Raw genomic sequence first — 25,045 nt, 5'->3', positions numbered from 1 at the left:
CCAGGGATCAAATTTGGGACCTTGCACTTGTGAGGCAGGCATCGGAACCACTGAGCTAAATTCCTGGCCCCATGTTTTTTTGTTTTTTGAGATAGGGTCTCACTATGTAGTTCAGGCTGGCCTTGAACTCGCAGCAATCCTCCTGCCTCAACCTCCTGAGTGCTGGGATTACAGGAGTGCACCCCCACACCCAACTTTGTTTTGTTTTGTGAAACAGGGTCTTGCTATGTATTCCAGATTGACCTTGAATTCATGGGGATCCTCCTGCCTCAACCCCTTGAATGTTAGGATTACAGGCATGCATTATGATTCCAGGTTCAATTTTTGGTACTTTTTCTTTTTTTCCCCAGTACCAGGAATTGAACTCAAGACCTTGTGCTTGCCAGGCAGGCACAGCGCCACTGGGCTACATCCCTGCACCCCAGGTTCAATTTTTAAATCTAAAGGAAGACAGAGGTTTTGTTTGTTTGTTTGTTTCAGTGCCAGAGATTGAACACAGGATATTGTACATGGTGGGCAAGTGCTCTAACAATGAGCTATATCCCCAGTCTAGAAATCTCTTTCTCTCCCTCTGTCTCTGCCTCTCTCTCTCTCACTCCTTTCTTTTTTTTGGTACCAGGATCAAACTCAAGAAATGTTTCATAAAATGCCCTTTCAGGCTACCTGATTTGGAATTGTGTCTTTTAGTGATACAAGCATAAAGGGAATAATTTCAATTAATCTTAGGGGTTGTCAGAATTTAGAAATAACTAAGCTGGGTGCCATGGTACCTGCCTATAATCCTAGCAATTTGGGAAGTTAAACAGGAGGCTCTCAAGTTAGCTATCCTGGGTAGCATAGCAAGACCCTATCTCAAACAAACAAAAAAAATTAGGAATAACCAAACCACACTCAACATACTAAAATTTTTTGTTTGTTCAGTTTCCAAAATGGTGAATTATTAAGTCTAAGACGATACTATTGACTGAATTAGATCTATTGAATCAGATTCTCCAATGGAAGAAATGGAAATTGGTAATTATAATGAGGACAACAATTGCTACAGCTCATTTAGGAAACACTGCTGTACTGGATCATCCCAACATGTTCTAGAGGGGTATCCTCTATTTTGGACTTTGATTTATACATGTAATGCTTAAAGAAGGAACTTTAAAGATTGAGTCTTAAGTATTCTTCCACATCTTCCACTTGAACTAGTCCCATTGTCCAGCAAAATTAGTCAAGTTTACCAGATTAGATTTATTCATTCTGCAGTTGTTAACGTAATTTTGAAGCCAGTTGTATTGGCACATGTCTGTAATACCAGCTACTCAAAAGGCTGAGGAAGGAGGATAACAAGTTCATAGCTAGCCTGAGTAATTTAGTCAAACTTTGTCTCAAAGAAAAATAACAAGGGCTGGGGATGTAGCTCAGTGGTAGATTGCTTTCCTAGGGTGTGTGAAGCCTGTGTTCAATCCCCAGTACAGAAGATAATTGTTTTTTAACTTGATGGTATATAATGATCAGGTAGGATTGATTTCAATGAATGTACATAAGTACTTATGCCCAGAGGGCCAGGGATTTAGCTCAGTGGTTCTGGCCCTTGCCTTGCAAGCTCAAGGTCTGGAGTTTGATTCCCCAGTACCAAAATAAATAAATAAATAAATAAATAAATAAATAAATATAGTGCCCAGAACTCAGTGTTACAGGGGGTTTATTATTATTATTATTATTTTCTTTTTTGGTACTGGGGATCAAACCCAGGACCTTGTGCTTGTGAGGCAGGTGGCGGCACCACTGAGCTAAATACCTGGCCCTGGGGTTATTATTATTATTTTCTTGGTACTGGGGATCGAACTCGGATCCTTGCACTTGCGTAGCAGGCGGCCAAACCACTGAGCTAAATCCCTGGCCTGGGTTATTATTATTTTAATCTAACTTTGTAGATCAGAAAGATGGTGACAATGACCTGATATTAAAAATATAGAGGGGATTTAGCTCAGTGGTTCTGCTGCCTGCCTCCCAAACACAAGGTCCTAAGTTCGATTCCCGGTACCAAAAAAAAAAAAAAAAAAAGAATATAGAATAATTAGGGCTGGGGATTTAGCTCAGTGGTACTGTGCCTGCCTCGCAAGCACAAGGTCCTGAGTTCAATCCCCGGTACCAAAAATAAATAAATAAAATAAAATAAAGAATATAGAATAATTGAGAATATTGAAAATATAAAATACTGATGAACATAATACAGAAAAATAACTAGTTTTATTTAGGTATGCTGAATTTGAGATGTCTGCAAGTCATCAGGGAGATAAAACTAATAACAAATATAAATCTTTTTTTTTTTGGTACCAGGGATCGAACTCAGGTTCTTGTGGTTGCACAGCAGGCGGTGAAACCACTGAGCTAAATCCCCGGCAACAAATATAAATCTTGAAGACTGAGGGAGGTTGTATAACACATTTTAAAAATAAATTCTACCAGGGCTGGGGATTTAGCTCCGTGGTTCTACCGCCTGCCTCACAAGTGCAAGATCCTGGGTTCAATCTTCAGTACAAAAAACCAAACAAACAAATAAATAAATTCTACTAGGCATGGTGGCACATGCCTGTAATCTCAGCACTCAGGAGGCTGAGGCAGGAGGATGCCTACAAGTTTAAGGCCAGTATGATGGGCTACATAGTGAGACACTGTCTCAAAAAAAAAAATAATCTGACTTTTTGTGTAGTTATGTACATGAAAATTGACCAGTTGTAATTCTAGTGTTTTATGTCTGATAAGTTCAATGTACCAATGAATACTTTTGGAGATATGAGATTTTGTTTTGTTCACTAGTAAATCAGTCTCATCCTGGTTTATCTATGCTATGGAGTTAATTAAGACAATGATTTGAAAGAAAAGAGAGAAACTCACATTTGGATGGTTGTGGGAGGGGAGTAGAGTTTCTTTGACTACTATTAAATCCCTGGAGCCAGTGCACCATGGCAACTTTCCCAGTCTGCCATCTAATTTCCATCCACTTCAGGGAAAGAAAGGGGTTGAACAGAGGTGTTTTCATATGTGTTCTTGTGAGTGTAGATAATTTGGGTCAATGAAATGCCACCAGATTATGAACAGTTTCATGAAAATTGAGATTACTGTCTTTGCCATTTCCTTTTCTTTCTTCTCTTCTCAGGATGCCTTTGAGCCTCTTTTAAGTTTTGTCCCCTTTTTTTCTAATGTCACATTACACTAGGAGGCTTGGATTAATCACTATCTCAATGTACCAGAGCTACAAATTAAAATGTATATGTTAGGACATAAATGTTTTTTTGAAAAGAATAGCGAGTAAATGACTGAACATTAATGGATTTCAAAGCATTATATTCCAATACTGAGATGCATTTTTATATTACAGTGTACAAGTCTTACTTTGGAAATAGAAACTCATTAATATTTATCTCTGTTATACACACAAAAATTCTTTCTCAAATACATAAAACCAGTTACCAGCATGACCACAGGATAATTAGTTACCCAGAAAAATCTATTTAGTAATATAATACTATGTTGAGCCCAAGTTTGGGGAAAAAGCTTGTTACTTTTATATAAGATCCTGAATTCTAGATGTGGGATCATATTCTTAACTAAATTTTCAGCACTGGAATTTGGCCAATGCTAAAAATTTGGCCAATTTTTAGCATTGGGATTCAGTACATAATTTTTAAGGACCAAACATTGCCAGTCCCAATCTTACTCAATATATTGACCATTAACTTAATCATAAAATGAAGATAAATGTAAATTCATTATGTTAGCATAATCATGTCTATTCCCTGATTTAAATTTAGAGTTTGACCAAGGAGGAGTGTTTGGCCTTGCTGTGACAGTGGCATTTGGTACCTTGGCTCACCTGGTACCAACACTGGACTCCTGGACCTCCTTTTCCTTCCCTTCATTTCTTCTTCTTCTTTTTTTTTTCTTTTTTGGTACTGGGGATTGAACTCGGGACTTCCCGCTTGCAAGGCAGGCAGCAGAACCACTGAGCTAAATCCCCGGCCCCATTTCTTCTTTCTTTCCAGTCACTCAGCCCCATGCTATATCCAGCACCACAGAAACCTCAGTGTCTGGGCTCTGCTGTGTTTGGGGGCACCAGGAAGCCTTGGAGGTGGGTCAAAGGCTGTTCTGTAGAACTTACTCCTAGGCCAAGGCTGCTCTCCTCTCCTTGTTCCTCTCAGACAGGGAAGCCCTGCTGGGGTGGGAAGGGGAAGATTTCCTCTCCACCCAGGCAGAGGAGGGGAAGGGGGCCTCTTTTTCTTTTTTTGTAACATGTTAGGAGTTAATTTGGAAAGGGCACTTCACATCTTCACTTTCTGAAGACATGCCAAGAGTGGCAGGGGCCATCAAGGCAAGCCACTTCACATCCACCATCTTCCCAGGGGACTAAGACTTGAGACGAAAAGCAACAGCCTGCCCAGAACCTGTGCATCCTCTGCCCTCCCAAGGTTGGTCTATGCCAGAATGAGCCTTGGGCATCACACAGAAGAGCTGGGCCTCAGTGGCCACAAGGGGTAAGTTCTTATCTGTCCACTCCTGAACCTGAGCCCCCCTGTCAAAGTTATTCAGTGTCTTTGTTTTGTTCCATTGTAGCTTGTGCTCTCTCTCTCTCCCTCTCTTTTTGGTTTTATTTTATTTTGTTTTGTTGAGATGAAGTCTTACTAAGTAGCTCGGGCTGGCCTCGAACTTCTAGTGATCCTCCTGCCTCAGCCTTCTGAGTGCTGGAATTATAGGTGTGTGCCACCACGCCTGGCTCTCTTTTCTTTTGGTACCAGGGATCTAACACTGGTCCTTGTGCTTGCGCCAGTGGGGTGGGGGTGGGAGGTGTAAAGTGTGTGTGGGGGTGATGGGTGGTGGCAGAACCACTGAGTTAAATCTCCAGCCCCTGACTCTCCTTTTCTGATGATTGATTTATACAAGAAAATAAGCTTGGCTGGAGATTTAGCTCAGTGGTTCCACCACCTGCCTCGGAAGCACAAGGTCCTGAGTTTGATCCCCAGTACCAAAAAAAAAAGGAAATAAGCTGTTCAAAAGGCTCTTGAAGTAGGGAGGCAAGGCAAGATGAGTATTAGGATGGGTGGAGTGTTTTGTTTTTGTCAAAAGCCTGGGTAGAGTGGTCTGGATCATCTGGCACCCTTCTGAATGGGAAGCCCAAAGGATCCCCTGTATGGAAGGCTCCCTGGATTCTCCCCCCAACCCCCGCCATCCCACTCTCCTCCTCCTTCACTACGGTAATGTCAGAGAAGACAAGAACTTACAGCTTTTTCCCACTGCAGAGGAAAACTTGTCATCTGGCATTGCAGAGAAGTTTCTTCCTTAGGCTCGTAGTACATTTTCTATACCACATGCTAGGCTATCACACTGGAAAACACACACATACAAGTACCTCCTTTAACTTGTGGATTTGGGCGTTTTGTCTCAGCAATGAGAAAGTAACCAAGACAGGAGTAGTATATATACAAAGACAGGGCAGTATGTAACAAGCTTTTGTTATTCACTGATATTCTTGCTACTAAATCAAGGAAGTACTCTCCTGTCCTTATTTGACAACTCCCTTGCAGTAGTTATTACTCAGAACTCTTTTCCCTTTGTGCTGGGGATTGACCCAGGGCCTTGTGCATCCTGAGCACATACTTGACCTCAGAAAGACACTCCTGCTCATGGCACTCTTTTTTTTTGGTACCAGGGATCGAAATCAGGACCTTGTGCTTGCGAGCCAGGCATGGTGCCACTGAGCTAAATCCCCTGCTACAGCACTCCTAATGGACTCTCCTTTGTTTCTGTACCAGCGTCTTCTGTCTTACCTCTTCCTGTATTTCTTTTTTGCCAATAAAGATTTGTTTATTATAAATCACTTGGTCTGTGGTGTTCTGTTTTAGCAGAACAAAATAGACTCAGTCACCCCTGTGACTCTAGAACATTTCTCAGCCTTTCTTTGTTTTCTATGATGTTGACATTTTTGAAGAATACATTCTTCTTCCCTGAGGGTTTTTTTCCCATTGAGTTTATTGGTACATTTTAGGTATACAATAGAGTTACATTCATCATTGGGATCTTGTACCTTTACATGATGTATCTTGGTTCTTATTTGTTCCCCATTCCCCTTCCCTCCCTTCACCCCCTCCACCCTTCCCTATTTACAAAGACTTTGTTTCCATTTTTTCCTTTTCTCCTATTTTTTCTTTTCCCTTCTTTCCTTTCCCCGACCGATGCCACTTCCCCTGCTCCTTTAGACCTTTTCTTCCTATTTCATAATATCAATTATACATTTTGATCCTTATTTACACTTTTGGTTTTTCACACCAGAGAAACTATTTAGTATTTACATGTATGTCCTATTCATTTCACTTAAGAGTATGGCCTCAATGTGCATCCGTTTAGCTATAAATGTCTCTAGTTTCTTGTTCTTTATGGCTGAGTAGTACTCCAATTTATATTAAAAAAACCCAAAAAACACATCTTCTTTATCCAGTCTCCAGTTGATGGGCAATTGGGCTATTTCCAAGTTTCAGCTATTACAAACTGTGTGGCTAAAAACATGGGTGCACATATATCACTGTGGTATGATTCTTTTAAGTCTTTTATCTCCTTTATTTCTTTTTCTTCTTTCTCTTGCAGTCCTTTATTGTTTTATCATCATCATCATCATCATCATCATCATCATCATCATCATCATCATCATCACTTTGGGTGCTGTGGATTGAACCCAGGGCCTCAGACATGCTAAGCATGTACTCTACACCAAGCAGTACCCAAGCCTTTGTTTTTATTTTTAAATTTTTAATTAAATTAATTAATTTTTGAGACAGGGTCTTGCTATGTAGTTCAGGTTATCCTTGAGCTCACTATGTATTCCAGGCTGGCCTTGAACTCATGGTGATCCTCCTGCCTCTACCTCTTGAGTGCTGGGATTACAGGTTTGCACCACTATGCCCAGCCATTGTTTTTAATTTATTGAATCTGTTCTTAATTCTGGTAAATTAACTTCCTAAATACACCTCAAATCTATCTCTTTCCCTTTCAGTGATATAATTTGAAATTCTAGGTTATATTTGGAGAATTCTATTTTCTTAACAGACCACCAGCCTTATAACTATGCTACTGTTCTTTTGACTCCAAATATGCATCTCCAACTCTCTAATCCTGATCTTTCTTCGAGCAGTGCCAATTTCAGGTGCTCAGTGGCTTCCAACACTTCTGGATCAATCCCGCCATCACCTCAAATGGTGTAACATTCAACTTGTTAGATCACCTCAACTGAACTTTCCTGCTGTCAGCACCCTACCCCAACACACAAAAATGCATTTCCTGCTCAGACTTCCATCCCTCTCAACTTCCCTATTTCTATAAACAACACCACTACCACTTCATTCTTAGTCTTCCAGGGTAAGAACTTTAAGGGTTCATTTGATTTCTTCCTTTTACCACATATCTAACCAATCACTAGCAGGATGCTTCTTTGAATGGACTCTTCTATTATCTGTCTCTATCCATTTTCATTGTAAGTAGCATGGTCATAACTTCCTTATTGGTTTCTGCTTCCAGATCTTTTTCATCCACTTCATACACTTGTCAGATTAATTTTATAAAAATGCTGCTTGTTTCATAAAATTGTCATTCTCTTCTACAAGAATAAAAAGCCTTCATGGTCTATGTACTCATGTCCAAAATCCTCCTTCAGACTGAAGTAAAAAATGCTTTGTTAGCTGGGCATGGTGGTGCACAGCTATAATCCCAGCACTTGGGAGGCTGAGGGACAGGAGAATCACCATGAGTTTGAGGCTAGCCTGGGCTACATAGTGAGTTGGAGGCCAGCCTGAACTACATAGGAAGACCCTGTCTCAAAAACCAAAAAAAGGGCCAGGGATTTAGCTCAGTGGTTCTGGCGCCTGCCTCGCAAGAGCAAGGTCCCGAGTTTGATCCCCTGTACCAAAAAAAAAAAAAAAAGCTTTGTTACAAGGTGGGCGTGGTAGCATAGGCCTGAAATACCAGCATTCAGGAAGCTGAGGCAGGAGTATTGCCCCCAAGTTCAAGGACAGCCTGAGCTACATAGTGAGTACAAGGCCAGCCTGAACTACATAGACCATAAATAAACAAATAGACCTCAAATAAACAAACAAAAATTTTGTTGACTAGCTGTACCTTAAATGCTACATCACCCACAATTCCCTGGCATCTTCTTTTTTTTGGCAGCTCCTGATTAAGTCAATTTTTTCCCCTTCCTTTTTATAGCTTTGCCTGCCTTTCTCCTACCATTTTCTTTTTTCTTTCTTTCTTTCTCTTTCTTTCTTTCTTTCTTTCCTTCTTTCTTTCTTTCCTTCCTTCCTTCTTTCCTTGTTTCCTTCTTTCCTTCCTTCTTTCTTTCTTTCATTCTTTCTTTCTTTCTGTATCAGTTATTGAACTCAGAGCCTTGCGCTTTCCAAGCAGGCACTGCACTGCTGAGCTATATCCCTGGCCCTCCCTACTATTTTCTTTTTCTTTCTTCTTTTTTTTCTAGTACCAGGAATTGAACTCAGGACCTTGCGCTTGCCAGGCAGGTGTGGTGCCACTGAGCTAAATCCTCACCCCTTCTCCCTACTATTTTCTTTCTTTCCTTTTTTTTTTTTTTTGGTACCAAGGATTGAACTCGGGTCCTTGTCCCTACTATTTTCTTAAGAAATCTGAACTTAAATGTAATTTTAAGTCCATGTACCCTCTTTTTTTTGTTTGTTTGTTTTGTTTTGGTACTGGGGATCAAACTCAGGTCCTTGCGCTTAAGGGGCAGGCTGAGGAACCACTGGCCCCTGTACCCCTGTAGCCTGGCCCACTGGCCCCTAGCCCTCAGGTACCCTCTTAGAGACTTGGGGTTTTTTTATTCTTAAATTCTTTTATTGGTACATTTTAGGTATACAATACATTTATATTCATCATTGGGAACTTGTACCTTTACAGGATGTATCTTGGTTCTTATTTTTTCCCCATTCCCCTGCCCTCCCTTCAACCCTTCCATCCCTCCCTATTTACAAAGACTTTGTTTCCATTTTCTCCTTTTCTCATGTTTCTTCTTTTCCCTTCTTTCCTTTCCCCTACCCCTCCCACTTCCCTTGTTTTTGTTTTTGTGGTACTGAAGATCAAATCTAGGAGTGCTCTACCACTGAGCTACACCTTCATTCTTTATTTTGAGACAGAATCTCACTGAATTGCCCAGGCAGGACTTGAACTTGGAATTTTTTTGCCTCAGCCTTCTAGAGTGCTGGGATTATAGGCATGGGGGCTGCCATTCCTACCTTAGGTTGGAAGATTCTAAAGAAAAGAGACCATGTTACTACCTCAATTCCCTACTACTTTAGATGGTCCAGGGCTCACCACAGACACTCAGTAAATATTTATTACATTAGTGTTGTGATTTTAAAATATACAGTGAGCCAGGCATGGAGGCACAGTCCTTTAATCCTAGCACTTAGGAGGCTGAGGCAGGAGGATCGCTGAGAGTTTGAGGCCAGCCTGGCTTACATGGCTCAAGGCCAGCCTGAACTACATAGAGAGACCCTGTCTCAAAAAACTAAAAAAAAAAAAAAAAATCTTTAAATTACTAACCATGATAATAGGTAATGAAAATATGCACAGAAGGCCAGGGATTTAGCTCAGTGGTTTCACTGCCTGCTGCGCAAGCACAAGGACCCGAATTCGATTCCTGGTACCAAAAAAAAAAAAAAAGAAAAAAGAAAATATGCACAGACAGGTGTTCATTTAATTCAACAAACATGTACAATGTCTGCTATATGCCTGGCACTTTGGCAAAAAACTAGGAAGAGAAGTATAGATATGCAAAAAAATTTAAAATTCCACAAATATTATGAAATAAAAATATTTTACGCTAATATTACTGAGTACAGAATGAAATCAGTTAAAGCACTTATACATGTATACTGATATAAATTAAATAAATTAACAGTAAAATTAAGGATTAAAGAAAGAAAAAAATTTTTGATTTCTATAGTTTGAATGCTATTTAATCACATAATTAGGAATAAAAAATACAGATTGGTTATTTCCCCTGATTTATGTATTTAAGATTATTAACTTTGATCCCTTGTACCAAAAAACCCATCTCTATATATTTAAGATTTTATTTCTGATCTAGGTCTTATTGTTACTTGTCCCAAGAGAGGAAAAAAATCCTTATTTACATAAAGAATAGAATGGCTGTAAGATACTTACAAAGAATCAACTGCATGAACCCTCTTTTCTCATTTAATTCTCTGTAAAATGTATAAAGAATAGACTACTGAGAAGATATTTCTTAATCTTTTACATTATAAAGAAAACAAAATTCAAGACTGCCTCATTTTTAAAAAATTGTACACTTTACCACAATCCAGCAGTGTCTGTTTTTTGTCATTACTTTTTTTGGTTTTTTTGTTCTTTGTCATTATTAAAATTATGAAATAAGTATTTTTTAGCAAAGCATTTATTGGTACATTTTAGATGTACATAATGATAACATTCATCATAGGGAATTTGTACCAGTACATGATATAGCTTGCTTCTTCTCTTTTCCCCTTATTTTCCTCCTTATGTACAAAAGCTTTGTTTCCATTTTGTCCTTCCATTTTTTCTTGTTGTCCCTTCTTTCCTTTCCCCTCCCCCTCCCTTGTTCCCCTTCTCATTTGAACATTTTCTTCACATTTCCCAATGTCTATTGTACATGAAATAAGTATTTTGAATGAGCTACTTATTCATCCTTACATTCTCTATATCATTTAATTCTTATTTTTGCTAAATATTTATGGTTTCAGAAAGAAGCATCAAATCATCCTTAACCCCTGTCTCTACTGAAGTATATTTTTATTTGCTAAAGTGATGGAGATATAGCATTTTCCCCCTATGAAATAGGCAAGAAATAAAGTGATTTGTGTGTTGGGTTTTATTTTTTCTAGAAAGGACTCCTGCAGCAAATCTGAGCTGGTAAAACAGAACAGTGCATGGCAGGCTACGAAACCCCAGGCCACCATCGCCGAAACCTGCAGCAGCTGTCATCCCAGGTCCCTGCCCTGAGCCCTGCTCTACAGCCCAGCAGGAGCCAGCAGGCTCTGCAGAGCATTCGAAGTGGTGCTGCAGACCCTGAAAATCTGTCGCTAAAAACCACTAGAAAAATTATCTATCAAAATTCAAATTTTCCACTTTGGTGGTCAGACAAACTTTTTTACTTCTGAAATTTTATCAGCAACATTAAGCACTCCACAGTTCACTTACTCTACATAGCCCATCTTTGCTGATAATGGAACCTTTCCAAATAGCAAAAGAATGTTACTGCAATCCATTTCCTAGGGGTGAAAGCAAAGCCTTTTTGTCTCGAGGGGCAATTGAGCAACCACCAGAGTCTCTGACTGAATAGCAAGGGTGTGAGGCAGCTACAATTCCCACAGTTAAAAGCCCAACCACAGAAGAGACTATTTACCAGTTTCACTAAGAACTACAGAAAAATGAACTGCAGTTGAGCTGACATTGCACAGTTGTCTGTGGATGGAGGCAACACTATAATATGGTTTTCTTTTTCCATTATATAACTGTCTTCTTTTTAATTTGGTTTTTTGTGGGGTTTTTTGGGGGGGGGCTTGATATTTTTCAGAAAAGAGAATAATGCAGAAATAAATCTGTACATAGAGGTAATACACTAGCTTTTTAACTCAATTTTTTCTTTTTGTATTTTTCCCAATTCTGTATTAGGGAAAATGATTCATTTCTACAGACAATACACCCACACAAACTATATTACATAGGTTTCTAGTAAAGGAATATCTCAAACAATTAACTACTGTATGCATATTAGTTCTTAATTATTGTCATGTTAGAACTATCCTTATTCAATATGGCTATTGTTTCCATTTTCCACTTTTCTATAGTAATTTGGTGTGTATGTGTGGGCGCAAAAGAAGGTCTGAAAATTTATTTGAACTTGAGAAATGATTTTGGATGGCTCTATTATGGAATCTTTTTTTTTTCCTCCTGGTAGTGGGAATAGAACCCAGGGACTTCAAACTGAGGTACATTTCTAACCCAGCCCTATTTATTTAAATTTTGAGACACGGGGGTCACGCTAAATCGCCCAAGCTGGGCTCGAATTTGCGATCCTCCTGCCTCAGCTGAATCTTAAATAAAATAAAATTACATTTACCCAAGCCATTTTGAACATCAGTGCCATCTTCTCTCCTATTTCATTTTTAAAACAATTAGAAATGTTGAATCCCAAAGGAATGTAGTCGAATTTAGTATACTGTGAGGGAGAAGCTAATTGTAATTTTCCGTAAATATTTAATCTCAACACATAGTGTGATTAGGTGTAAGAAAAAAATTTTCATAGCTTATTTTAATTGTAGTTTGAGGTTTAAGCAATATAAAATCATCTAACCCCGGTCTTATTTCTCCCCTTTCGGCCCCTCCCCAGCCACACCCCATAATGGATGCTCGACTGCAGGCCTTTGCACCATCTCTTTGTCTGAAGGATGCAAGCAGTCTATGGATGCTAGAGAAAAAGGGGTGGGGGAGAGATTACCTCATCCCATGTCGCTTGCACCAATCACCACTCTCCAGTTGTGACTTCTCTGGGCAGATTGAGGGGTCTGGACCAACAGGAAAAGGCCCTGGCCCATCCCCATGGTGACCGAGCAGTATATAGGGAGCCGCATCCGTGCCTGTGCCGCAGATTTTCTTACATCGACCGCCTAAGAGTCGCGCTGTAAGAAGCAGCAACCTCTCCTCTCGTCTCTGCCATCTGCTCGGCAGCCGCGAAGCAGCAACCATGGTAAGAATAATAATTTCTCCGGCTCTTTGTGGCCAGTGGGTGGAGTCAGTCCCCTTAAACTCATTTCTTCCGTAACCTCGTTGGGTAAGGGTAGTCTATGCTTTATGAAGTTTGGCTTTGTCTGCCCTGAACCCTTTGGTCCCGCCGCCGCAGTGCGGGGTGCAAAAACCCGGCAGAAAACGCGCCCAGCACCGAGGAGAACTGGGAGGAAGAACAAAGGCGGAGCGGGGGAGTTTTGGTTACCCGGAGCCCTTCGGGACTACCAGCAACCCGTCCGTCGATACTGAAGGGTCTGGGCCGGGAACAGAGACGGTGGCGTCCCCTGCGGGGGCCCTCTGGCCCCGCGGCCCGGAGAGGCCCCTTCCTTTCGCGCTTTTCCCGGACGCAGAGAGGAGTCGTTGTCCACAAAGACCGGGAGCGGGGTGTAACTGGGGACTATGGGGAGGGACCCTTGAGTTTGTGTGGAAAGATCCCTTGCGGGTTCGCAGGCATTTCAGAAAGATACCCGTGTATTTACGGGAAAATGGTGTTTCTGCTGCAGCCCTTGGCAGTCGTGTCCGGGAGGCGCAGGGGCGGAGTTGTTTGTTTCTGGCTTCTCTGGCATTGGGCGCGGTTGGCCCTCGCTAAACCTCCTCTGTCAGGCTTTTAATGAAAGCCGTTTATCATTGCAAAACTGTGGGCTTCAAAAGATTTTTTATTCACTGTTAAAACTTACATGACATATTTTCTTGAGAAGCAAAAGTACAATTCGCTTTGACAATGGGGAAGCGCCACCCCAAGGACTAGGTAGAGGGCTGAGGCTGCCCGCTGAGAGGTGCGAGAAGCCTTTGTGAGCCCGGGTACCTGAGGGTCAGGACGAAGGGAAACGCCCTCCCCGTACGTCAGTGAGTAGACAATGGAAGTTGTGCCCCTACAGATTATGGAGAACATCTATGGGATAAAAAGAATAGGAATATCACGTGGTGGGTAGAGAATCTCAAAATGAATTCTACTTCATTCTTTTAAATAATATTTCATTATCCATTCACTGGGCTTTTATTCTTTCGTTTGGTAGCTTCTATTATATTTGATCCTAACTTAGGAACTGCTGTTATATTCTAATACTTTTTCAACTTTTTTACAGTGGAGAAGATTCTGTAAAAAAACAATTTAAGTAATGAAATTGCTGCCGACAAAGAATTATACTGTGTGACCAGCTGTCTTTGTTCTAGCGCATCTTCATTAATTCATTTCAATCCAGGCACACAGTCCTAGGCTGGGTCACTGGAGGAACACTGCAAAACAGCACAATGAGATCATGTAGGCAGTGGCTGGAAATAGAGCTTGCTCTGTTAAATAATGCAGCAGACGATGCCGGCCAGCACCAGGCACTGCAATACAGCAGTGCAGCAGGCAGTCCTTGTCTAGCTTCCACCCGCCCCACTGATGGTTTCTGTAGACTGCAGAAGGGTGTGGCTTCAAGCCTCAACTGCAATACAGATGTCCAGATTAAAATACCAAGTCCTTTTAAAAAGAAACTTTCATCTTTAAAGAGGAAAGAAGCAATGAAATTAATTCTAATTAATGACTGAATGTAATTTAAATTTTACAAAATCTGCGCTTTGAATATTTTTAAAAATAAAAAAATCTTCTATTCAAGTATGGCTGTGGGAAGAACAATGGGCTTGGGGCCGGGGATTTAGCTCAGTGGTTCCGGTACCTGTGGTACTTGCCTCCCAAGCGCAAGGACCTGAGTTCGATCCCTGGTACCAAAAAAAAAAAAAAAAAGAACAATGGGCTGACATCATTATGTCACAGACAACACCCATTTGCAGCATTTGTAGGAGGTTCTTTTCATTAATAATTTGTCATATTAGGGATATAGCCCCAAATAAATTTGAATGCCTGTATGTTATTAGAAATATTTTTTACAAATTTATTAAAAATTAAAAATGCTAATACAGCTTAATTTTATGACTTTTCTCTTTCCCTTCTCACAGCGTGAGTGCATCTCCATCCACGTTGGCCAGGCTGGTGTCCAGATTGGCAACGCCTGCTGGGAGCTCTACTGCCTGGAGCATGGCATCCAGCCCGATGGCCAGATGCCAAGTGACAAGACCATTGGGGGAGGAGATGACTCCTTCAACACCTTCTTCAGCGAGACTGGTGCTGGCAAACACGTGCCCAGGGCAGTGTTTGTAGACCTGGAACCCACAGTCATCGGTGAGTGGACCTCGGACACCTATGGGATGTGGGGCCTGGGGTGTTGGGACATGAGGTCTGGCTTGAGGGCTCTGTTGATGGTCCAGGCTTGAAGTGCAGGTTTGTAGTAATGGGCAGTGGGTTTCTTTTCCTCTTCCAGATGAAGTGCGCACTGGTACCTACCGCCAGCTCTTCCACCCTGAGCAGCTCATCACAGGCAAGGAAGATGCTGCCAATAACTATGCCCGTGGACACTATACCATTGGCAAGGAGATCATTGACCTCGTCTTGGACCGAATTCGGAAACTGGTATGTTATTCTTGAAAATAAAGTAATTTAATGAGCATAAAGACATTTGGCCATTAGGTGGCACAAGCCTATAATCAAGCAACTAGGGTGGTTGGGAAGCACTTGGAAAGCTGAGGTAGGAGGATCACTACAAGTTCAAGACCAGCCTGGGATACATAGTTCAAGGCCAGCCTGAACTGCAGAGTGAGACTCTGTCTCAAAAAAAAAAAAAGAAAAGAGTGATACCAAATAGCTTTTGTTGTTGTTTTTGTGGTGCTAGGAACTGACACTGAGGCCCTGGGCATGCTAGGCAAGTTCTGTTACTGAGCTACATCCCTATTCCCCATAGTTCATGTTTTAAGTAAAACAAAACAAAGCAAAATAAAAAACCTAAAGGAATAACTCATATCATTTTTTATTACATTTTCATTCTGTGTTTGGAAAAAACCAGCTTTATTCAAATGTCTTCTCCTTTCTTTAAAGATGGGGTGGTAGGTGAGGGAGCTCAGGAGGGAACTGTCTTATCTGTATCACTCAGGCTGGCCTTGAACTCGCACACCTCCTGCCTCAGCTTCCCAAGTGCTGGGCTTACAGGTGGGCGCCACTACACTCGGCAGTATCACTTTGTAAATACTGAGGATAATAAAATTAAGAAATACTGGGTAATCCGCAAGGTTTTTCTGTTCTTTACTTTTGTGTATGTGTGTGTATCTATGTGGTGCTGGAATTGAACCTAAGGCTTCATGCAGGCCAAGCAAGCACTCTATCACTGAGCTACATCCAAAGTTCCCTAAACTTTTTAAAAAGCATTTGTCAGCTAGGTGTGACGGCATACGCCTGTAATCCTACCACTTGGAAGGCTGAGGCAGGAAGACTGCTGGGAATTTGAGGCTAGCCTGGGCTACATAGTGAGTTCAAGGCCAGCCTGTCTCAAAAACTAAAAATAAACAAATAAAAAGCATTTGTGAAAATAATGTTTAAGTCCATGGTGATATATGAAAAATAAAGGTATACTATGGTTGTATTGCAAAAAAAACAAGTTAATCTTTTCTCTATTCTTTTCTTTTCTAACAGGCTGATCAGTGCACAGGTCTACAGGGCTTCTTGGTTTTCCACAGCTTTGGTGGGGGAACTGGCTCTGGGTTCACCTCCCTGCTGATGGAACGTCTCTCTGTTGACTACGGCAAGAAGTCCAAGCTGGAGTTCTCCATTTACCCAGCCCCCCAGGTTTCCACAGCTGTAGTTGAGCCCTACAACTCCATCCTCACCACCCACACCACCCTGGAGCACTCTGATTGTGCCTTCATGGTAGACAACGAGGCCATCTATGACATCTGTCGTAGAAACCTCGATATTGAGCGCCCAACCTACACTAACCTGAATAGGTTGATAGGTCAAATTGTGTCTTCCATCACTGCTTCCCTCAGATTTGATGGAGCCCTAAATGTAGATCTGACAGAATTCCAGACCAACCTGGTGCCCTATCCCCGCATCCACTTCCCTCTGGCCACATATGCCCCTGTCATCTCTGCTGAGAAAGCCTACCATGAACAGCTTTCTGTAGCAGAGATCACCAATGCCTGCTTTGAGCCAGCCAACCAGATGGTGAAATGTGACCCTCGCCATGGTAAATACATGGCTTGCTGCCTGTTGTACCGAGGTGATGTGGTTCCCAAAGATGTCAATGCTGCCATTGCCACCATCAAGACCAAGCGTACCATCCAGTTTGTGGACTGGTGTCCCACTGGCTTCAAGGTTGGCATTAATTACCAGCCTCCCACTGTGGTTCCTGGTGGAGACCTGGCCAAGGTGCAGCGGGCCGTGTGCATGCTGAGCAACACCACAGCCATTGCTGAGGCCTGGGCTCGCCTGGACCACAAGTTTGATCTGATGTATGCCAAGCGTGCCTTTGTTCACTGGTACGTGGGTGAGGGGATGGAGGAAGGGGAGTTTTCTGAAGCCCGAGAGGACATGGCTGCCCTAGAGAAGGATTATGAGGAGGTTGGAGTGGATTCTGTTGAAGGAGAAGGTGAGGAAGAAGGAGAGGAATACTAAAAATGTCACAAAGGTGCTGCTTTTACAGGGAAGCTTATTCTGTTTTAAACATTGAAAAGCTGAGGTCTGATCAGTTAATTCATATGTAGCAGTGTATGCTCTCATATACAATTACTGACCTATGCTTTAAAACAAATGCTTTGTCACAGACCCAAATTGTCTATTTCTCTGATGGGTTTTGAATAAAGTATTCCCTGTCCTAAATTAGCTGTTTTGTGTTGTTTTTGTCTTTGCTTTTTTTTTTTTTAACTAGGAAACTGAATCCAGGGCCTTAACACTAGACTAAATCCAAAACCATTTTAAATTTTTTATTTCAAGCCATAGGGTCTCTAATTTGCCCCAACTGGGGTCAAATTTGTTCTCTGTTTTCAACCTTCCAGTTCTGGGATTACAAGCATGTACCACTATACCCAGCTGTCTTGTGTTTATATTAAGGTGCCTGAAAATGTATGTAAAGATTATCATTAGACAGTACTACATACTCTTAAGTTTTGACTTACTTGTAAAGTTATTTAAATTGTCAATTTATAGTTGAAAGTTGTCTAGTTAGTACATAGCCATGGTCTGCTTGGCTGCTGAATCTCATACCACTAACAGATAAAATAGTGAATAACCCAAATGCAACACAAGGTTTTAGAAGCTCCTTTTCATGCTCCCTCAATAACTTGTTTTTGTTTTTTGGTTTTTTTGAGACAGGGTCTCTCGAAGTTCAGGCATGCCTCAAACTCATGTATCTCAGTCTGGCCTCAAACTCAAAATGATCCTCCTGCCTCAGCCACCCAAATGCTGAGATTATAGGAGTGTGCCACCATGCCCAGCTTCCCTTAACAATTTGACATGTATCTTGTGGCATATGCTTCCTCTACCCTGAGTTCCCAAAAGAAGTCTGCTCTCTCTAAGCAAGTGGCTCTTGTACTAATCTTACATCCTTGTCTTTTTCCCAAACCTATTTTTTTGTTGACTTGTTGGGATAGCCCGATAGATATATTTGCTGTAATGTGTAAAATTACATATCTGAATGTTAACTCTCCAAAGATATTCTTATTTCAGTATGGGTCAATAACTTCAAAGAATAAAACTAATGATGCAATTACTGGCATTAGCACCAACTCTTAGAAACAGTTTTCAGGGGCGAGGATGTAGCTCACTGGCGCCATGCTTGCCTGGCAAGCACAAGGTCCTGAGTTTGATTCCTGGTACTGGAAAAAAATTTCAATCAAGCGTTCTCCAAAATTAGAGCTGTGTTACCAGTCCAACTGACTAAAAGACCATCTCTTTCCAAAGAAAGCAAGTCTATTACATTTTTCTTGTTCTGGGATAACCAGTATTAATGAAGTTAATTTTTTGGTATCAGTTGCTGACTTAATCTATTTTTCCCTTGACACTGGCAGCTAAGGGGGTGTGATGGTATTTAGTTACTGAGATTTGTATTTGATATTAAGTTAATAAACAGGGGCTGGGGATGTAGCTCAGTGGTGTCATGCCTGCCTGGCAAGCATAAGGCTTTGAGATTGATCCCCGGTACCACAAAAATAAATAAATAATAAATAAAAATAATGCAGTACAAGAAGCTGGGGGTGGGGTGTAGCTCAGGGGTAGAGCATGTATAAGGCCCTGGGTTTAATCCCCAGCACTATCCAAAAAAAGAGACAAGATCCACTAATTTCAAACTAACCCAATAGTGCTCAGCAGTTTTAACTAGAACCCAATATAAACAGATATGCTGCACAAAAAGTAAAGTCTTGCTAATTTAGATTTTAAAAAAACAATACGGTAACTAGGTCAAAAGTATGTTTTAAATATACAATGCCAGGAACTAGCAAATGATTGCTGACTGAAACAGTCTGCCAGGCATGGTGGCACCATGATTGTTGACTGAAATAGTCTGCCAGGCATGGTGGCACATGCACTTGGGGAGACTGACAGGAGGATCACCGTGAGTTCAAGGGCAGCCTGGGCTACATAGTGAGTTCAAGGCCAGCCTGAACTACATAAAATGTCTCAAAAAACAAAAAACAACAACAACAAAGAAACAGTCAAATATAGGATAAGAAATACAGGCATAAAACCAAAAAAGTTAAAAAAAAAAAAAAAAGGAAAAGACTACCATCTCAATTTTAATTACAAAAGGATAAAAGTAAACATTTTTCTAGTTTTGTGTACTGAAAAATCCTGTAACAATGAATACCTGTAGCACCCAGATGGTCTCTAAATCCATGTCCCATTAAAAAGAACCAGAATGTTCTTTTAAATGTTCCCATTAAAAGGAACCAAGCTTGAACAGGAAATTCACAGGTTTAGACTCAAATGTTTGTCACTCTAGAAAGCAAAGAAAATATCAAAGATTATTAAAGTCATATCAAGAGAATATAAGTAGCTGGTTGCAGAAGCACACATCTGTAGTCCCAGAAATAGGGAGGCTGGCTGAGGCAAGACTACTTGAGCCCAGCCTAGGCAGCATAGTGAAGCTCTATCTCATTTTTAAAAAGAAAAGGGGGGGGGGAGGAGAAGAAAAAGAAAAAAAGGATATAGGAGCCAATTTTAGAGGCTCTTACTCTTATTGATGGTACAATATAACCATTGAAAACAATAGTGACAGCAATAGATGGAAAAGTACAGAGTATGTTAAAATCTATTAGCTTTAACTGCTTTCTTAGGTATTTTGTTTTGTTTGAGACAGGGTCTTGCTATGTATTCCCTTCTGGCCTCAAACTTACAATACTCCTGCTTCAGCATCCCATGTCCTTGAGTTACAGGCATCCACCACCATGTCTGGCTCCTGTTTAACTGTAAAAAAAAATGGGGCCAGGGGTTTAGCTCAGTGGTTTTGCTGCCTGCTGCGCAAGCGCAAGGACCCAAGTTTGATCCCTGGTACCCACCCCCTCAAAAAAAAGAAAAATGAAGCTGGGGGCATAGATTAGTAGTAGACCACTTGCCTAATATACATGACACCCTGAGTTTGATCCCCAAAATTGCAAAAAAACAAACAGTATGGCAGTTCCTCAAAAAAAATGAAACAGAATTACCACATGATCCAGCAATTCTTTTAGGTATATGCCCAAAAATTGGAGATAGAGACATTAACAGATATTTGGACATTCAAAAACAATAAAAATGAAAATACGTTTGAAATAAAAATGCACTGAATAGGATTAATAGATATTACAGAAGAAAAAAATAATGGATTGACAACATAACAATAGAAATCCAAAATGAAAATGAAGTAATATATAGATACTAAATAGAACATAAACAGAAGCATATTAAGATGACTCAGCATTGTTTATTTTTATTTATTGTTTGTTTGTTTGTTTTTGGGGTTTTTTTTTTTGGTACCGGGGATTGAACTCAGGTCCTTGAGCTTTCGAGGCAGGCAGCGGAACCACTGAGCTAAATCCCCGGCTAACTCAGCATTGTTTAAACGATTTAAAGTTTGTAAAACTTCTAGAATAACATTTTGAAACTCCAGACATTGTTGTAAGCTTGGCAGGACCTTTAACCACATGTAAGATGAAAGTCAGACATGGACCAGTTACTGAGTCATTTCTCCACTGCTGACAGCCATCACCATTGTTCATCATCTTCAGGGCTCTCTAAAGGGGTGGGTCACCATACAGGCTACCAAGAATTATCAACTGTGTGAGGAAGGTTCTTTTTTTTTTTTTTTTGGTACTGGAGATTGAACTCAGGACCTTGTGCTTGCAAGGCAGGTGCCAGAACCACCTAGGAAGGTTCTTTTATCGTCTTACAGAAATCTCTAACTGGCAAAGTGTAGCACTTTTATTTATTTATTGACATAAAGGGCTTATTTTAAATGTTTTAAGGATAGGATAGAGATACATCACAATTATGAAAATTCCTTACAGAATTAACAGATTTATATTGTATATACTTCTAAAGGCAAAGAACAGGAAACTGTCTATACATTGTATAAAATAAAATTAAAATTAAAAATGAATTCAAGCTTGAAAGATGAGGTCATTTATCTAAGTTTTAAAATGTGAGGGCTGGGGATGTAGCTCAGTGCCGCTGCACCTGCTAGGCCCTGACAAGGCCCTGCGTTTGATCCCCAGTACGGGGGTGGGGGGTGGGGGGGGTGGTAGTGGTGGTGGTGAAGACCTCTAAACTACACACAATCATCCAAACTGCACTAATGATGGAAAATACAAAGACCACAGCATTTCCAAGGAACCACAGACATTTCAACCATAATTAAATTGTTATAATAACTGTTACTGTTTTTGTCTTTGGAGAACTTTTCATTTTTTTAAAATAGAACTTTCTGGGGTTTTTTTTTGATACCGGGGATTGAACTCGGATCCTTGCGTTTATGCAGCAGGCTGTGAAACCACTGAGCTAAATCCCTGGCCCCAGAACTTTCATTTTTTAAGACAATCATCTTAAGAGTGTTTTCAGGAGCTTCAATTTGTGACAATCAGTGCAGCTCTTCTAATATTAACATCTCTGAGCTGTGAATGCCAGCAGCTATAAGCTCTTGGTTTTAAAAGGGCTCCTCACCACTGAGGGCAAGCAGGTATCAGCTGGCTTTGGAAGTCTTCTGGCATTGCAGGTGGTGCCTCCTGGCAAGTCTGTGTTCCTCTCTCTCATACCCTGGCTGCTAGCTAGCTTCAGTGTTACCAGCCCTGGCTGCTGGTCATTTTTGGTGCCAGCAGCCTTTGGTGTTACCAGCTCTGGCTGGTGGCTACATTAGATGCTAGACACTTGATGTTATAGTTCTATGTACTAGTTCACCACATTCTGCTCAAGACAGACATCACAAATAGGCAAAAATATGCCACACAAGAGATACTTTATGTATTACAGGATTTAGATTGTAGTATAAGGAGGACCAGTATACTTTCCTAAGGGTACAGGGAAGTTGTTTATATCCGGAAAAAGGCAGGCTCAGGCACGTGCAGTGTCAGACTTTGTTTAGTCATGGGTAGGGGAGGAGATCCTCATGGATGTGAATGAAGAGGGCTGAAGAAGGGTCATCCAGAGAGCTTTGGGGTACAGTCCCTCTTGGACTGGCACACAATGAAAGCTTTCTGCAGCCAAATATCTCCCAGAGCAGCCATGGGGCGTATGATACAGCTGTAACTGGCTGTGAGGCACATAAGGCAGCTGTGGAAGAAAAATAAGAAAAAAATATCCTTTGGGGAGTGTCTGCTCCTTATCTCAGTATTATATTTTCTCAAAAGCAAATTGCTTAGGCTGAGTCAGGAAGATTGCCATGACTTTGAGGCCAGCCTGGGATATACAGTGAGTTCATGACCAGCCTGAACTGCATAGTGAGATCCTGTCTCAAAAAAACAAAACATAAAACCTCAAACTGCTTTCAACATAAAATATAGTGCTAGACATGCTAAATGGAGAAAAACTGAAACCTTTCACTCTAAAATCAGGAACAAGACAAGGATGCCCACTGTCACCACTGTTTTTTTTTTTTTTTGACAATTATTTAAGACCTTTATTAACAGGTGCTTGCAGTTTGTTGACATTTTGAAGACATCAAGTTGTAAACTTTTATTACAAATTAAAAATGAAGTTCTTAAAAGTCTCAACTTGACCAGATGTGAAACAATTTAAAAACCTTTAAAGGTATATTGAGAAAAACCACGCTTTTTTATTTTATTTAAAAATTTTTTTTGGTACAGGGGATTGAACTTGGGTCCTTGTGCTTGAGCAGCAGGCGACAAAACCACTGAGCTAAATCCCTGGCCCAAGGCTTTTTAAAAAAACACTTTTGTCATTACCAAAAAGAGACGTCTTTAGGTAAAAATAATAAAAACCCCATGCTGCATAGATAATGCAGATAGTTCTAGTTATCTGGTCAATGGGGAAAAAACAAGCACTTAAGGTCTTCAGTTCCCAATCTTTTGTTCATTTCTTATTGCTGGAATTTCATATTCGTTTCTTCTTGCTGGATGACTAAAGCAGATGATGGTAGAGATGTTAAACTGGCATTTACTCAGCCCCGGCCTGCTCAGCCTCGGGAGCTGACGAATTCTCAGCTGGTGGATCGGCTGCTTTTGTCTCTTTGACATCTTGTGGTTTAGGGTTCTCTGGGCGTCTGCGTCGGTAATTGAAGTTGCGGCGGTATGGATGTTGCGGTGGCTGCTGACCTTGGGTCTCATCTCCTGGATTTTCCTTATCCTCTTCATTGCCGTCCTCTCTAGGCTGTCTTTGGCGAGGAGGGCCCCTGCGAAATCGTGGTCTATAACCTCGATACATATTCTGTCTCACTTGTCTACCTTGTTCTCCTGCACCCTGGTTGTCAGCACCCTCCATCACTTCTCCCTGCACAGGAGGGTTGGAATACTGTGGTCGACGCCCATAGGGTCTCTGGCTGTAGTAAGGTGGGAACCTTCGCCTGCGGTAGGGCCGGCGTTGTTGGGCCTGGCCTTCAGGAGCGCTCTCCGATCCCTCATTCTTTCCCCCACTCTCACTATTCTGGTAATTCTGCTGGTAATTGCGTGGAGGACCCCTACGACGTGGATAGCGTCTATAATGGTTACGGTCTGTTGCGTATTTACGCCTTGAACTGGAGTTCCACCAGGGCCTGTAACATTTGCTGCCTCCGCACCCTTTTCTCCTTCAACAACATCAAACTCCACAATCTCTCCATCTCCTACACTGCCAAGGTACTTCCTGGGGTTATTCTTCTTTATGGCAGTCTGGTGTACAAATACATCTTCCTTGGTGTCATTCCTGTTGATGAAACCATATCCGTTTCTTACACTGAACCATTTTACTGTTCCCAAAACCTTCACTGCGATGACTTTTTTGTCCCCGCCGGTAGGCGCTGCCGATATGAGGCCGCCCGGGCCGCCGCTCCCTGCGCCGCTGCCCGTGGTGCGGGGCTTGGTGCCGGCAGCTGTGAGGGCGGGGGGCAGCGGGGGGGGGGCGGCTGCTGTTTCTCGGCCTCGCTGCTCATGGTTGCGGTGATGGTGACCGGGGCCGGCTCTGGCAGCTGCGGCTCCTCCCGGGGTGTGATGGTAACTAGGCCGGCGGCGGTGGGGCTGCTCAGGGCTCTCTGGGGTCCGCTCTCCGCTCCCGCTACCGATCGAACTCCACTGTCACCACTGTTATTCAATATAGTTTTGGAAACACTAGCCAGAGCAATTAGACAAAAGAAAGAAATAAAAGGAATAAGGGTAGGAAACGAAGAAGTTAATTTATCATTATTTGCAGATGACATGGTACTCTACATAGAAGACCCCCAAAATTCCACCAAAACACTTCTAGATTTAATAACCAAATTAAATAGCATAGCTGGATACAAAGTCAACACTCAAAAATCAATAGCCAAGCTGGGCATGGTGGTGCATGCCTATAATCCCAGCATTTGGAAGGCTGAGGCAGGAGGATCGCTATGAATTTGAGGCCAACCTGGGGTACATAGTGAATTCAAGGCCAGCCTGAACTACATAGCAAGACCTTGTCTCAAAAAAATCAAAAAAATCAATAGCCTTCCTGTATACGAGTAACATACTCACTGATAAAGAAATTAGGGAAACAACATCTTTGACACTAGCATCCAAAAAATGAAATACCTAGGAAGCAATCTAACAAAGGAAGTAAAAGACCTCTACATTGAAAACTACAGTATTCTGAAAAAGGAGATCAAAGAGGATATCAGAAAATGGAAGGACATCCCTTGTTCTTGGGTAGAAAGAACCAATTTAGTGAAAATGGCCATGCCTCCAGAATTATTATACAGAT

The 25,045-nt window shown here is 41.4% G+C and overlaps 1 protein-coding gene, 1 long non-coding RNA gene and 1 pseudogene across 2 annotated transcripts; 1 reads left to right on the top strand and 2 right to left on the bottom strand.

Annotated features, from left to right (window-relative positions):
- Nucleotides 1-5,288: 5,288 nt before the first annotated feature.
- Nucleotides 5,289-12,727, bottom strand: LOC147821515 (uncharacterized). Its single transcript, XR_015446934.1, has 3 exons — nt 12,548-12,727; nt 10,213-10,253; nt 5,289-7,936 (listed from the first exon to the last, which is right to left on the bottom strand). It is a non-coding gene; the product is annotated as an uncharacterized LOC147821515 (long non-coding RNA).
- Nucleotides 11,906-17,524, top strand: LOC101715424 (tubulin alpha-1A chain). Its single transcript, XM_004863035.4, has 4 exons — nt 11,906-12,796; nt 14,776-14,998; nt 15,138-15,286; nt 16,340-17,524. Exons 1-4 carry the CDS (start codon nt 12,794-12,796, stop codon nt 17,318-17,320), a joined length of 1,356 nt encoding a protein of 451 aa, XP_004863092.2. The 5' UTR covers nt 11,906-12,793; the 3' UTR covers nt 17,321-17,524.
- LOC101716341 (Y-box-binding protein 1 pseudogene) lies at nt 14,774-24,272 on the bottom strand (annotated as a pseudogene).
- Between the last annotated feature and the right edge of the window lie 773 nt (nt 24,273-25,045).

Source organism: Heterocephalus glaber, unplaced genomic scaffold, assembly GCF_053883595.1.
Source record: "Heterocephalus glaber isolate CG9 unplaced genomic scaffold, H.glaber_assembly_v1.0 deba00001733, whole genome shotgun sequence".
Taxonomy (NCBI): Eukaryota; Metazoa; Chordata; class Mammalia; order Rodentia; family Bathyergidae; genus Heterocephalus; species Heterocephalus glaber.
The sequence above is the reverse complement of the archived record's forward strand: the minus strand, read 5'-3'. Positions and strand labels throughout refer to the sequence as shown.